Source organism: Haliaeetus leucocephalus, unplaced genomic scaffold (assembly GCF_000737465.1).
Source record: "Haliaeetus leucocephalus isolate CR32 unplaced genomic scaffold, Haliaeetus_leucocephalus-4.0 Scaffold616, whole genome shotgun sequence".
Classification (NCBI taxonomy): domain Eukaryota; kingdom Metazoa; phylum Chordata; class Aves; order Accipitriformes; family Accipitridae; genus Haliaeetus; species Haliaeetus leucocephalus.
In genome coordinates, this window is record NW_010973052.1 from 4,073,932 (window position 1) to 4,089,885 (window position 15,954).

The window sequence follows — 15,954 nt, forward strand, 5'->3', positions numbered from 1 at the left end:
TTTTGAGATTATCTAACTAAAGGCATAATTACAGGATGTCAAATTAGTTAATTTTTGCTCAACTTCGAAGCAAAAAATGCCCAGCACTGAAATTGGACTCTGGATTGTGTAGTTAATGTTTCATGCCTGGGACCATAATCATAGGCAAAATCTTTTAAACTATTTCAACCCACTTACCAGTAGATTGTTTTCTCTAGGCAAATCATTATGGTTAAAACTTCTTTTTACAAGGCCTAATTCAACATCTGATTAACATTTTACACATTTTGCTTCTAATGACTGCAAAAGAAAGCATAAAAAAAGAAAAGAAAAGAAGGTCTTGCTTGACATGAAAACTGATTCAGAAAACAATCTGTTGCCCATGGGCTCTAACCCCACCTGTGAATCTAATAACAAGTATTTTTGCAGTCACCTTAGAGTTCTTAGGTAGGCTTTGTGTCCTTGAGTAAAACTGCTCTATATTTCCACAGCACAACAGTCACTTTCCGCCACTATATTTTATGCCAGTAAAATACCTGGAATATGCCAGTGTACTACCTGATTTTTGGCACGGGACTTTGAATTTTAAATTTTCTTTCTATCACGACCTCTAATGTAACAAGACAGAGGCATATAAAGGTACCAGTCCCCTATTAATCAAATAATTGTTGCATTACCTAAGTATTAGACCTTTCTGTTAAACAGAAAGTTCTTTAAATATAGCATTTTCTGTCAGGTGACTGTGCTGATGCAAGTAGAAGTGTGAGAAAGTGTGCTGCTTTGTTTTCTCTTTTGGAAAATGATTTTTATGTTTCAGTTAAGGGTTGGGCCTACTGATGCAGAAGATTCATAAGAGTTTACCTCGCAGCTGCTTTCAGTATCACTGTATACCCCAAATACAGAGTTCTGCCAACATAAACTATTTTCTTCATATTCTTTATCAAAAGGCTATCTCTTGCTTAACAGATGACATGCAACCAAAGGCACTAATACTACTGCAAAACATATTTCCAGCTTCACTTTCTTTTCCTGTTTGGTCTTTTCCAAACTGGAGCAATAAAGGAATGGAAAACTAGTGGCAGGAAGCAATAAAAGACCACATTAAAGGTGCAGGAAATTTACCACCTTTAAACATATGTGCACTGAAAAAAAAGCAAGCTTTTCAGAAATCAGGGATCTCAGAAGTCAGCATGAGTCAAAGCCTACCTATGTGTCAGTAAGCCTGGGCTGTTAATAGAGTTCTGCCAATTATGTCAAATGAAAATCTTTCCACCAGTACTTAGGTTAAAACACAAGTTTTTTACAGCAAATTATGGTGTCATGCTGGAGCCTTACAGAATCACCGTATCACAGACTCTTTTAGGTTGGAAGGGACCTCTTGATATCATCTAGTCCAACCCCTCCTGCTAAGCAGGGCCAGTGAGAGCAGGTTGCCCAGGACTGTGTCCAGCGGGGTTTTCAGTATCTCCAGAGATGGAGACTCCAGAACCTATCTGGGCAACCTGTTCCAGTGTTTAACCACCCACACAGTGAAAAAAGTTTTCTTGTGTTCAGATGAAATTTCATAAGTTTTAATTTGTACCCATTACCTCTTGTCTTCTCAGTGGGCACTACTGAGAAGAGTCTGCCTGCCTCTTCTTCACTGCCTCCCACCAGGTATTTATAGACATTGATAAGATCCCCCTGAGCTTTCTCTTCTCCAGGCTGAACTGTCAGAGCTCTCTCAGCCTCTCCTCATATGGGACAAGCTCCAAGCCCCTGATCACTTTAGTGACTTTCACTGCAGTAAGTCCATATCTTTCTTGCATTAGGAAGCCCAGAACTGGGCACAGCACTCCAGGTGTGGCCTTATCAGTGCTGAGAGGAAAGATCATCTTCCTCAGCTTGCTGGCAACACTCTGATGCAGCCCAGGAGGCTGTTAGCCTTCTTTGCTGCAAGGGTGCATTGCTAGCTAACGATCAGCTTGTTGTCCACCAGGACACCCAGGTCCTTTTCTGCCAAGCTGGGGTTGTTCCTACCCAGGTACAGGACTTTGCAGTTCCCTTGGTTGAACTTCATGAGGTTCCTATCAGGCCATTTCCCCAGCCTGCCCCCATCCCTCTGAGTGGCAGCATGACCTTCTGGTGTATTAGCCGCTCCCCTCAGTTTTGTATCATCTGTGAACTTGCTGAGGGTACGCTCTGCCACATCATCCAGGTCATTAATGAAGAAGTTAAACAGTATTGGTCCCAGTACTGACCTCTGAGGCACACCCCTAGAGGCTTGCCTTCCTACTGGACTTCATGCCACTGACCACAGCCCCTGCCCAGGCCCAGTCATTCAGCCAGTTTTTGGTCTACCTCACTATCCACTTATCTAACCCCTACTTTGACAGATAGTATATGGAGATGTTACGGGAGACAGTGTCAAAAGCTTTCCTGAAGTCAAGGTAAACACCATCCAGTGTTCTCCCATCACCCACCAAGCTAATCATGTCATTGCAGAAGGCTATCACGTTGGTTAAGCATGATTTTCCATTTGTAAATCCATGGTGATTACCACCAATCACCTTCTTGTCTTTCATGTTTTTAGAAATGGTTTCCAGGATTAGTTACTCCATCAACTATTCATTACCTTGTTAATGAATCAGAAGTAGTACCTTCTTATAGCATTCTGCAATTTTATTGACTGCTTGTCTTCCAACCATTAATTAAGTCAAATTTTGCTTAGGTTATGGTATAATTAATCTAAAAAGTGATAGCCGAGAATAAGACACTAATTGGAAACATGTCACATATTCTCATAGGCTGAGGCTACCCACAGGCTTGTAATCCTGTCTGGAAAATAAATTATACATTAAATTTCTGGAAGTGTTGTGGAAGGCATTTCAACTCTTCAAATAAGTTCTTTTGGCCTCAGTGGTACTGGCAGTGTTTGGGGGTAAAAGAAGGAATATATAGCTGCCTCTTTTACAGTTCCCAAAGTACTTATTTCTCAGTCCTTTGCAGATGATTTTTATTTACATTTTGTGAATGGAGCACTGGGGGCCTGAAAGACCATAGCACTTTAGTCAGAAGAGAACGCATGATCAGCTTTGGTGGAGCTTTGAATAGTGTAGTTAGCTGGTTTAGTGTAGTTACCGGTTAGTTACCTGGTTTAGTACAGCTACCACTGAAGTTATGAGTTTTATCTGGTAGTTAGCTATGCTTTAATAGTGTAGTTTGCTGGTTTCTGTAGGAAAGTTTCGGGAAAGGTCATCCCTTTGCTTCAGAATGTACACAAGTATTCCTTGTGTAAAGCCATTAACATCTACTTTTTGTGAATTCTAACTCTGTTAGATAATGGAATTAAGCAAATTTGCACATAGGTATGAAGTGGGGGCTGTTTCTGAACATCTTGATGCCCAAAAGCTCCTTGGCTTGTCAACACTTTGAGAAATCTGTTATTTTAATTTCATGCTTCCGTAGAAGTAATGGTGTTCTGACTCTTTCTGCATATCTCTGCATTCAGTACGTGAGTAACACCCACCATTCTTAGCAGCTCTCGAATACATGAAGGATGCAGTCCTTAAGCCTGAAATCAGAATTCTTAACAGCCTCAATGAATGAGGCTAAAAACGTGCTCAGCAACGAGTGGCTTCACTTCAGAGCAGTGCAGTAGCAGTTACTGTGTAGTTTACTACATCAGAAGGGGTTTGCTGAGGTGCTTTTAAGAAAATAGAGGAATTAACTTTTACCTGAGAGGCTAAAAAGCATGGCCCTCTTTTTTAAAGGACAACATGGAAGAAAGTACAAAGGTGTGTTAAAGTTGCATGCTGTCTTGAATTTGCAGACCAGAAGGTTTGTCTGACTGAAGATGGAAATTCCAGCTAAGATGTTGTGTGAAACTTTTCCTCTGTAACAATCCAAAAATTACACCCTGTGCATTTCAAGTGAGTAATGCCTGATTTTAAATGAGTTGGCTGGAATGCTCAGTCTTTTGAATAGAGATTCACAAGAGTCTTAAGAACCATAAGTTGTAGTTCACGAAAAGGAGGGATGGGATAGCTCCCAGTTGGCACATGGTGACTATGCCACCTGCATGTCTTTACTTGTCTTGAAGCAAAGCAGCATGATTTATTATAACATCCTTTTACTTCTCAGTAGAAAAGCTAAACAGAGTTGTCTTCTTCTAAGAACACCTTTAAAAAGTCCTAATGACTACAATACTGATGAACCTCACTATGGGCAGGATCTGCACAGCATGTGTAGCTTGAAGAGACACTCTTTTTTTTAAACTGTGTAGATAATATTCAGTAAGTAGATTATTTTTACTTGAATGAAAAGGAGGAAATAAAAATACCTAGATTGATTAGATTACACATATTTATAGGTGATAGCCATCTGACATAAGGTCATTTTTCCTATTTGAACTCAAATGAAATGATGTGTATACTGAGGTAACTGGAAAAATTGCTCTAGCTTTAGAATGAGAGGACACTGAGAATTTCAGGCAGGATTTGAGCAATCTTAGAGACATGAGGATGCCATTTATAGGTCCCTGTCTTTTTTGCAGTGCTATATTTTACAATTTGATGCTAGCTCTGAACTTATAATTAGTTAACATAATTATGTATTATGCAGATATTTTTCCTGTTAGTCGGACTGCTAGCTCCAGTGGCTGTATGTGGTATTTTCTGACAACGATTGTTGCCTTCATTGTGCAAATATGGCAATCTAAACCAACAGATGAACAGATGCTGTTCTATAGCAGAAAGATGACAATGTTTGTGGAAGTGTCATGTAATATTATTATAATCTTCATACAGGTATTTAAACATTGAAAATGAGTCAAGTCCATAAGAAGTAGCTGAAAAAATCAGTAACTTTGTGAGAAGGATTATGTTTTTCCCTCAGACATAATTTAAGCAGCATTTATTAAACAGTGTAATCAAATACCTCTATAATTAAAAGAGAATCCCAGCAATCAATATCCTAGTCATTTGATGAATGTGTTTAGGCTGTTGTTATCTGTTGTCATGCCAAGACGTGACTGTCCTGTATGCAGCCGAAACGTCAGGAAAATGCCGATTCTGTGATATAGCTCAGTCTTTATCAGTATGGAGACCAAAAGTAAATCAGAAGATTCCAAAGCAGCTACTGTTGTTAAGGAGGACAATGGAATGGCACACACAGTGATTTAGATATATTTTTGTTAGCTTTTGCTGTCAGGAAATCTGTTTCATGCCCACATCAAGGCAGGAGTTTAAAAACTAGAACAACTGCTCAGAATGACTTTTAGGAAGATGAAAATTACCATAGCATTTCTTAGTTTCTGCAAAGGAAAAAATTGGTTTTGTTCTATCAGCCTAGGGTAACACAGCTGTTTTAATATGTATTCTTGGGAACAAGGCAATGTACTTGACAGTCTATGTCAAGGTACCGGTATGTGCTTGTAAAAGATAACTTCTAAGAAGCTAAAATCTGGAGCATATATGAAGATACTGGTAGACAGAAAAGATCTGAATTGGAGTAGGAGTAGAATTTACTCCTAGAGGCAGACAACAAGTTATCGCTGATTTAATGAGACGAATGTAGTCTCCTATAACATCCTCAATAGAATGGTTCAAGTCACCTGGTGAATATATATCTGCTAAGAATAGTTGAAAATATTAGTCTTTTAAAATGAGCTGTCCTGACTTTCTGTGAGTAGATTTGGTCTCTTAGCTCTTTGGCTGATTGTGTCAAAGAGCACCATGAATCCATGAATTGCTTCTGCTGCTCCATCCAAGAATAGATCTTTACTGCAGAGAGGTCATGCCTCATGCAGGCAGTGAGCCTTGCAAAAAAACCCACCAGTCCAGAGTCCAGGAGAGAGCTGGCAACAAAGGGAGCGCTGCTAAGACATGTTGGAGTTGCCGTATGACAGCTGCTAAGAGGTCCTTCTAATTTCCTGTATCTGAGGGTATGTTTGCATTGGTTATTTCAGGGACATGTGAGGAAACTTATTCATACTCGGAGCTGAAAAAAAAAAACCTGTGTGACTGTGTTAGACTTGGACCTATGGAGAGCCTGGGTATGGTGCTGCAGGCAAAGTATCACACTAACATCACTTTTTGCTTTTCCTTTTGCTCAGAACATGAGTAGAGTGGACTTGTGCCAAATGAAATACACAACATAAATATTCCCTTAGATTCTTCTGTTACAGGTTCAGGAAGACCCTTATACTTCTCCAGTTCCACCAAGTGCTTATCATTCTATTTCCTTTAAAGATAAGCACACCAATAGCTCCATTTACCAAGTGGAATAGAACTTAACATTATGTTCTGAAATAAAAGTGTCTTGGAGCCGATCTTGGCGATATACTTCCTATTCACTTATCAATAAATAGATTTCTTCCTCTACAGGATAAAAGAAAATTATAATTTAAAGCTATCATCCAATATGGTATTGCCAGGTCCTTCAAAGGAGGATATAGAGTACCCTATAGCTGTAGAAGAACCTGTCTCGGATTACAATTTTAACCTAGTCCTTAGTTGCTAGAATTTGGTTTATACCTGCCACTAATACATTCAATACTTTCTCCAATTTTTGGTAGTGTTAGCCATTATGATTTTGAATGCTCAGAATATTCACAAAAGAGCCAGTAGTTCTTTACATTTACCAAATTCCTGACTTCCACAGTTTACTTATTGTTTGAGAAGGTGACTTCCATTTTAATATTCTCCATCTCCAGATTATGCTGAACATGTCCTTGGTCTTGTGTCATGATTCTCTAGATGAAAAAAAGATGATTCTAGTCTATCTTCTCTAAGGCTATCCATTATTTTATATACAGTGTCATATAAAGCCATCTCCTATTGCTTCTGAAAAAACTGTTTATCTCCTCAGGATTCCCTGTGATGCAGATTCATACAGAAGTTATTTTTCTCCTTTATGATGTTTCTGTACTCCTAAATGCTTTTTCAATCCCTGTAGGTGGATAATTTCCATACAAACTTTCTACTTCCAAAATATTTTAAAATTCTATGTTATTTAGATTTCTTCTCATCTAGAACATTCTTAGGTCTCTGATTTTCACTTTTTCCAAATTTACTTGCAAGGTTTACTTCCTTTCACTGAAAGATACTTCCTTTGTTAAAGTAATTTTCCTAATTTGCAGATGAACAATACTGGCTTTTCACTTTGCTCTTCTACTTTTGGAATTATTAACAGGTTAACAAAGTCTAAAGTTATTATTTTATAAGCAACTTTGACGATTTATTTTCTTAGCTGGTTACTGTTTGAACCAAGTCTCACAGAAAAGAGAATGGACTTAGTGATGAATTTATTCTGTTTCCTCTCCAAGAAGAGAGTAGAAGTGTATTTAGAAGTATGAGATGAATCATGGGCACATGACTGAATAATTCTAGAAGTGTTATAGAAAGACTTGGAGTATTGATCATTTGGAGGTATCCTCTGAGAAAAGGTTTCATATCTTCATGGACAGACTTCACCTAAGCATGTGGGATACCAGCTTGCAATCCAAGCTGGCAGAATGAATAAAAAGAACTTGAAATTGAGAGATGGGAAGAGAGCCTGAGAAGGAATCTAATATAGTTTCTTCATTTAACACCCAGGGCAGGGGGAATTTTGGCTTCAGGAAGGTGGTGGTAACAAATATAGAAAACAGGAGCTTGAAGACTGAGGAGTTTGACTGGAGTGGTAATAAAAAACAGCAGTAGAGTCAGGAAGAGAATGCCAGGAACCTATGCAACAAAATAGGGGATCCAAAACCAGTGACAAATTAAAATCAAACTTTATGGAGATAATTCTGTTAGAATGGAATTGCATCAATGATCAGAGAAGAGAAATATTAACTGAAAGTTGTATAGTCTTCATAAAAGGATGGCGGTGTGTGTGTGTGTGGGGGGGGAACTGAGAGCATAATATCCTGGTAAAAGCCAAAATTACATTGGGGAAGAGTTGTAAAGACAATGTACAGGGAAGTGCAGAGAAACCTGCAATAGGATGAGATCACCTCATGAAAACAATTTAACGATGGGACAGTGCAGCTCCTCATATGTAAAGGAGATAATAAACATACTAATGGCTGTTGAGTTCTGGACATACACCCAGTAGATTTCTTCAATACAGAGTCTATTTGCCAACATACACCGGCCTTTGTTTTGATAAAGAAAAAAGACATCCCTGAAGAGCATGTCACAGAAAATAAGGTTGTATTGAAAGCAGATGAGATTATTTTGTTTAAATTAAATGGAAGAATAAACAAAACAGGCATAACTAAGAAGGGGGTTTGCATATTTTGATAAATAAAAGAAGCTAATTAGGAAAGTGAAGTCAGCTGTATTGAGGAGCTTAGAGACTTGAATGTGGAGGAAGCTTGGCATTGCTTCATATTAAAGATACAAAAATATTCTCTGGAACTTGCATCCAAAAGAGGGAAAAAATATAAGAAAAAGTTCCAGAAATAGCTGGAGGAAAATTTGTCTCAGCAAGGATACCAGGGGCAAGAAATGAGGCTAGAAGGAACAGGAAAAGATACGTCCAAAGAAAACTGCTAGAGAGAGCAAAAATGGATAAAATGGGAACTGACAGAAACCCTAAACGTCATTGGCTTTGCAAAGACTTCTAAAATGAATAAAATGCCCTTTCACCACATTAACAAAAGGAAAAAGGGAAGAGGAGTTACTGGGAGAGGGGGAATCTGAAAATCAACTTAAAATGGCTGCTGGTCTGAAGATTTTGCTACCATTTTTAATAAGGGCAATAATGGCAGGGTTGGGGACAAGGCAGGCTGGCAGGTGAGGAATTAACATACCTAAAATAAAGCAAAAATGTCAGAGAGATTGAGTATAGGAATTTTTTAACATCTGTTATCTCAGAGATAGTGTCATGGGTTCTGAAAGGACAGAGAGCTACATGTGGGACCTGTAAAAAGGGGCTGAATGTGTTCTCTGGTCCTCACTGCCTGTAGGGAAGTGCTTGTTTCTCTCAGGCTGTGGCACAGAGCTTGGCTCCCACATGCATCCCAAAGAGCAGTTTTGCCGTGACTCACCTGCAGCTGCGGTGCTCTCACACTTTACTACTCATTTCCTCCTCCCTTGCTATGGTGCTGGCACAACTGCTGGGGTTTTTTTTTGCATGAATGGTGCTAGCAAGAAGTCAGAAAAACATTTAGGCAGGGAGTAATGAGAAAACTAAAACAGTGTTGCCTCCTCTGGAAGATTTGTTTGTCTACCATAGAGAGCTACCATGTGCTAACATGGTACTCGTATTTAAGGTGGTGAATCAGCTACAAAGGAAGAATGAATCGAGAAATCTTTGGGCTTCTTAATCTCATCCTAATTGTAGGCAAGGCTGCAGAAACAAATTTGGAAGGAAAGGAAAATTAAAGTTACAGGTAAAGACAAATGGAACAAAATTCAATGTGAGCTTACACAAAGTGGCTGTACCAACTAATCTGATCATCTTTATTTAATAAAAGCTGGCCTTGGACTTTCTGTACCCGGGAGGTTGCTCTAAACTGATCTAGCCTTGGAAACACATATGCTAGGATACCACACACAGTGTGTTGATACCACTGCCTGGATGGTGATGAAAGAAAATCGTTGGACCAAAGGGAGATAACCTATGTTGAACTGATTCTGTCTGGTTCAGAAGTATTATGTCACAAAACACAAAGAGAACTAATGAAATTTTGTGATAATACAAAGTTGAGAGCCCACACTGATACAAGGAAATGTCAAGATCTTTTTTCCTTGAGGACTAAAAGAGCAGAACGTGGATAGAGTATAATAGCATGAGGTATGAGGTCAGGTACTGAAGGAATAATAATTGTGTGGACTGAAAAGACGTCAGAAAAAGAAGAGCTGCATTAGCAAGTGACTGCACCAAGAAGAGTCATCTATATGATGCTATCACATAAAAGGAAAATGTGGCTCCAAGGCATACCAGGTCCATTTTGTCCACCTAGGGAAAGTCAGAACAGAATAGGCTGTTAATATTATTTTCTTGAAGGTATTGGTGGTACTTTACCTGCATTACTGTGAACAGTTCGGTTTTCTCTTGTTCAAGACAGATTAATTCAGCTGGAATAGGTGAACAGAAAGGCCTAAAACAGTCAGGAAAATGAAGACCCTGGTTTATTAGAGGAGACTAAAAGCATTTGGCTTGTTCACCATGGAAAAACAAAGGTTGAGAGGTAAATATGTGTTTATTCTCCATTATTATGGCACAAGAGTTCTCACCAGAGAAATGATCCATCCAAGTTAAATGATAATTATAGTTCTACAAATAAAAATATCTACTATAAATTAGCAACTAATAAGCACAAAGTTAAAACAAAAAAAGTTTGATCCATAGTATTATTACAAAGAGACAGAAGAGCTTTATTTTAAGTGTTGGTTTAAATGAACTTTTGTGAATGTTGAAGTCAATTTCCCATGAATTTCTTAGTATTGGGCAGCTTCAAGGCTAGAGATCCTGAATGTGAGAGAGAATGTGAAGACCACATACCTAGTCCCAGGGCCAAGAAGTCCATGGATCTAGGGTTCAAGAAATCAGGAGTACAAAATCTGAAACCGTAAGAGTGGGATCTCATGCTCTGCTCATCAAAATATGTTCTTGTCAGCATCACTGCTCATATTAAAAGACAATTTCACCAAATGGTTTCAGGACCCAGGAAGCATATTGAACATTTCAGTGGTATCAGTAATGATTTTTTTTTTTTTACGTCAGTCTTATTTGGATCAATATGATCTCTTGGAGGACAGGTGGTGAGGAGGAGGAAAGTGTGCAAATTTAAAAATGGAACTTGACAAGTTACTAGAAGAATTACATGATGACTTCACATGTTGATTGCTTCTCACCTAAATGTAGGTGACTACATTGAGATAGTCCCTCTTGATTCTCTTTAGTTTTAGTGGAGAGATATAAACATTTTTATGGGCTGAATCATGTCATCCTAATGTAGATGTGAAAAATAAGTTAGATTAACTATGCCCTGAAAATGCTTATTTTTCTCCATTGATTACAAAGGGAGCCCAAGGGAAGAAGTTCAGAAACAGGTATCTCCACTGTAATCTTCTAAGAGATGAATTTCCAGCCCAGGAGACAACTGTCCTCTATCCCAGTGGACAGGAATAATAATAGGGGAGGAATAAAGGAGAGAAAGAGAACCGGTGTGGCTGAAGAAATTAAGAATAACTGAAAACAGCATATAACAATGTAGAAAACGTACACTCAGCTATATTAGAGATGTGGAGTGAAGGCTATGGAAAGGGAAATAACATGGAAAAAGAGTACAAGACTTGGTTATATTGCCAAACATGTTTATTTAGTAGGCTGACGAGTACCAAAATTACAATTCTATCTGCAAGAATATTTTATTTTGTATGGATGTACAATGAGAAGTATTGTCCATCTCTACAGCCACACACATTAGATAGAACTAAACATGCAAATACACACGTGTTCTTACAGGTAAAAGAAACATTAATTTATATTTAATTTGTGTTGCAACAGCACCTTGCCATTCAAATGGAAATCAGGGTCTCATGGTGCTGTGTTAGCTGTTATATATAGAAAGGAAAATAGCAGAGAGAATGAAGAGAGTTGACACAATGCACTAAAAATATCACCTTCTGCTAATGTATTCTTTGGCAGAGCACCAAGGTTAATATTAGGCCTTCTGCCAAAAGTCAAAGGGTCCCAAGTCCTCCCTACTCTTTGAAGTGATACTGAGTTAATGTGCCCAATTCTCAGCTCTCACTGATTTTATGCTGGCTTTAAGGCCAATGGGGAGATGCCTTGCCAGTTCCCACCTTCTGAAGTGCTTCCTACTGGGTTCTTACACAGCTCGTAATGTTATGGTTATAGGTATAGCTATACAAATGCATCCTGAAATTCTTAAAAGCATCTAGTGGTTTTGATTGACTTGGTGTGCCTTCAGGATACTTGACCATCCAGCAGTTTTTGTTGAGCACATGTAAACTTTAACACTTCAAAAGTTTAGAATAGTTGCTTTTGAAAATTCAGAACACATTTGACATTTCAAATAGAAAGACAGGCTGATTTATTTTATTATTTCCATATACAAAGTTGTATTTAATTTTGTAGTGTGTTGGACAAAGTTACTCCCCTCCCAAATTATAAATGATAAAAGCATTGGTTTCTGTAAGTTAAATCACTTTTAGAGATCAGAAGTTGCTCAGCCTCTCACAGCAACACTGGGTGCAGTTATGTAAGAAGACAAGCATGTTGATTCATACCAATTATACTATGCATTACTTGGAAGAGCCTTCACAAATTTCCCCCTCCCCCTCCAAAAACAAATTTAAACGTGGGAAAGAGGCTTCTGTGTGCTATGAAACAATCTTTCTGTGGTAAGGTTGGCAAAATTCCCACTGTTTAAGGAGTGAATGAGCAATCTCTAAAAGCACCAGTCCTACCCATTCTCCCTTTCTCTCCTGCTGAGCATAATACTTACCAGCATAAAGGCTAATGGGTCATTTTATTTCACTCCTTTCTTGCGCCTCATTATATAACAGCATTAAAATAGATTTGCTTTTGATCATGCTTTAATTTTAAGGAGAGTGATGCATAATTACATTGTTTGCAATTATCAGATTTCTCTGTAAAGCCTAGGACAGAATAGAGTTGATAAATCCTGGAAATATGCTAAAGTCTTGTTTTGCTTTCTGAAGGAAAGATTACTATTTGTACTAGAGAAGTGGGCAGAGCTGCTTAATTTATTCTGCATACACCTGGGGCTTATCTGAAGTCCCAAACTCTCATCCTTATCCAAGAAAATCTCTCATTAGCTTCTTCAAACAGAATTGAGTGTTCATGGTGCTATAGCTCTTTCTTTTTTCTTCGGTCACCTGAACCACCTGTCTCTTGTCACAACCGTTCCACTAGCTTCATCTTGTCCCTCTCTGACACCCCTTATTACAAGTCTAATGCCTTTCATGCCATTTTTCTTCACCATTTCACTTTCTACCACATCCGCCCCCCTTGCGAGTACAAACATGTTGTTTCTGGTTTGCTCAGGAAGTAAAACCTGTAAGTCCACCTGCTTGTCCATCTTCTCTCCTTGGAGGCTAAGGGCTCCCAAGCACTGTCTTAGCTTTCCACCACCTCCCCATTCCCTCCATCACTCCACCCACATCAGTTTGCAGTCCTCTTCTGCTCTGGTCCCTCCTTAAGAAATTTTCTCTGAAAAGACCTCTGTGGACATTTACCAAACTATCCTCTTCCAGCTTCATCCCCGAGAGTCATCTCCCCCGATCGAAAACTAAGAACTGGCAATTTAAAAGGTATTTAACTTTATGAAGATGATGCAGAAGGAACTCCCTGCTCTTCTTCATGGTACTTATCAAAGGTGAAGAGATCCTTGGGACAGGGTCAGTGACATCGCCTTAAGGATGATCCTGGGAGGAGATCAGTTAGTAGGTATTTGAATAAGACCACCACGTCCTATTCAAACAGTCCTAGGACGCCACAGAGCACTTTGATCAGTATCTTGAAACTTTTCCAGTCCAAACCCTCCCCTCTGCTGCCGTTTGAACGAAGGAAGCGGTTCAGAAGAGAACCCCTTTTTTTGCTTCCCCCCTCGGCCGGCATTTGATGCCTCGGGCCGGCCGCGCTCTCCAGCAAAAGCCCGTTCCCTGGGCGCTCGTCCCCCCCCACCCAGAGCCCAGGCGCGAATCCCTCCGGGAACGCGCCTTCCCCCGCTCCGAGGGGGCGCCGGGGGAGCTCCCTCCCCCGCCGCGGCGGGGGTGCGCCCAGCTCCGCTCCGCCCGGAGCAGCAGCGCTCGCCCCCGGCCCGGCGCTGCTCGGCGGCCACGGCCCCCGCTCGGGGAACGGAGGAGCTCCGGCTCCCGGCGCTGCTGGCTACCGGGGAGCGCCGCCTTCCCCGGCTTTAACCACCCCGGTACGGCTCTGCTACTCCCGGTAACGGCTCGGTTCCCTTGGACGTAGAGCCCCCGTACAAGCCAAAGGAGCGCGCCCCGTGCCCCGAGCAGCTCCCTCCCCGTTTCTTCCCGTGCTAACCCAAACCACGCTTTCAGGCCTCAAGTTCGGCGCTGCTCCGGGGGGGTGCGATCGCTCAGCCCCGCGTAAACGGGACCCGCCGGCCCCCCTCGCACGCAGTTAGACGTGTAATGATTAGGGAGAGGGAGCCTCACCCCTCTACAAACTGCTTCTGTTCCTAACCATCGTTTAATTTAGAACAAGGGCGAACGAGTGGCTACTTCCAGGTAGCAGGAGGTCTAGCACCCATTCAAAAAAACCCAACAACAAAAAAAAAAAACAAAAAAACAAAACCCCGCCACAAACAAACCAAAACCACCTGCGAGAAACAAGTCAGCAGTTCTCCCTCCTTCCCCTTTGTGAAGCAGCACCCCGCTGCCTCTTGGGCGTGGAGCTGGACCGGGACGACCCAGCTGAGAGCGCAGGGGCCGTTGTGATGTTGTGACCCGACTTCACTCAGCTCTCGGCAAAGTTCTGTCCCCCCCGACCTGCGTGCGCACCGCAAAACGACGGCGTTCAAGACCCGATGAAGGGAGCAGTTTCGGGAAGTGCTTGGCGCTACGAGAATTTTAGTAGGTACACCGCTATTTCGGGGGTAGCACCTTGTACTGCACCAATACCCGACAGCCGGCCGAGTGCAGGTATGCGAGCAGCAGCCGAACTCTGAGCATCAGGTAACAACCGGCAGCATCAACGGGGCGGGGGGAAGAGACTATCCGCATGCAGCGGGACATACGGGAATCGGGTAAGAAACTGGCCGGAGGGAGGAAAATCCGAGAAGTTGATGCTAAACTACAGAGTTTCGTAGTTTGAGAGACATGTAACTAGCACAGCACAGATGAGAAAGCGAGTAAGTTTAGCAAATCAAACACGCAGAGCCACACGTCAGCACACACAAAGAAAAACTATAGACACGATTCAGGAAAAAACACCCCACTTTATTGGCTGCTTTCTGGTTGAAGGATGTTCGGTGAGGAGACAAGCAGCAAGACGATTCCGATCTCCTGAAAGACTATCGTGAACTCCGACGAAGACTCCGGAGCGCGGGCTGAGCCGCTTTCCCGCGCGGGCACAGCGCCTCATCTTCAGAAGTACTCCTTCAGCAAGTTTTAAAGTTCCTTCTTCCTTCCTCCGGCCGTTTCGGGCACTCTTTGTCGCCGGTATTTTAATCGGAGGGCACCGATTCCCCTCATCGGTAGCTCCATAGAGACTCCACAATGCCTCATTAAGAGCCACTTAATGACCCGCATTCTGCCCGCACAGGCTAAGGGGGGGGCAGGCTGCCGGGAAGGACTGCCCCAGGGCTGAGCGTCTGGAGGTCCCTGCAGGCACGGCAGGGCAAGAACCGACAGCGGGGGACTCCTGGGTCCCCTGCCTTTAGCAGGTGGCCCGCCCGGACTCCACAAGCGGGCCGGCCCCCTCAGGGCACCGAGAAGCGGGGCCCAGGGTGCCCGCGGGGCTCCGGGCGCTCGTTACCACCTGCCGGGGCGGGTTGCCGGGGTTCGAGCCCTTACCTGAGTTCCTGAGCTTGCGGTTCTTGAAGACCGAGACGACGACCAGCAGGTTGCCCAAGATGTCCACCACGGTGGTGAAGATCAGCACGCTGGAGAGCACCGTCACCACCCAGGCGGGCCGCGGGGCACCCGCCGCCGCCTCCCGCTCCGCCAAGCCGAAGCGGCTTCTCCCGCCCGGGTCGCAGCAGTTCCTCAGGGAGCCATTCTCCAGCATCGCCGACGCCCAGTCCCAGCGCCCCGGCGCTCTCCGCTCCGGCCGCTGCCCCCAGCCGCGGCTCGGCGACCCCGCTGACTGGCCGCGCGGGAGGGCGGGAAGGCTTTTAACGGCCGCGCCGGGCGCGCGGCCCCGCCCGCCGCCCGGCGGGGCTAGGGGCGGGGCTAACGCCCCCCCCTCCTTGAGGCGGTACGGGAAAGCCCGGGGGCGGGGCGAAGTGCCCGCCCCCGGCCCCGCCCCGGCGGGCGGTGGCTG

The 15,954-nt window shown here is 42.6% G+C and overlaps 1 protein-coding gene across 1 annotated transcript in view; it reads right to left on the minus strand.

Annotated features, from left to right (window-relative positions):
- Nucleotides 1–15,699, minus strand: part of MTNR1B (melatonin receptor 1B) — a 31,391-nt gene extending 15,692 nt beyond the window's left edge. Inside the window, exon 1 of the mRNA XM_010578240.1 lies at nucleotides 15,486–15,699. Within this exon, the coding sequence (XP_010576542.1) occupies nucleotides 15,486–15,699 (214 nt within the window). The remainder of the gene's footprint in view (nucleotides 1–15,485) is intronic.
- Between the last annotated feature and the right edge of the window lie 255 nt (nucleotides 15,700–15,954).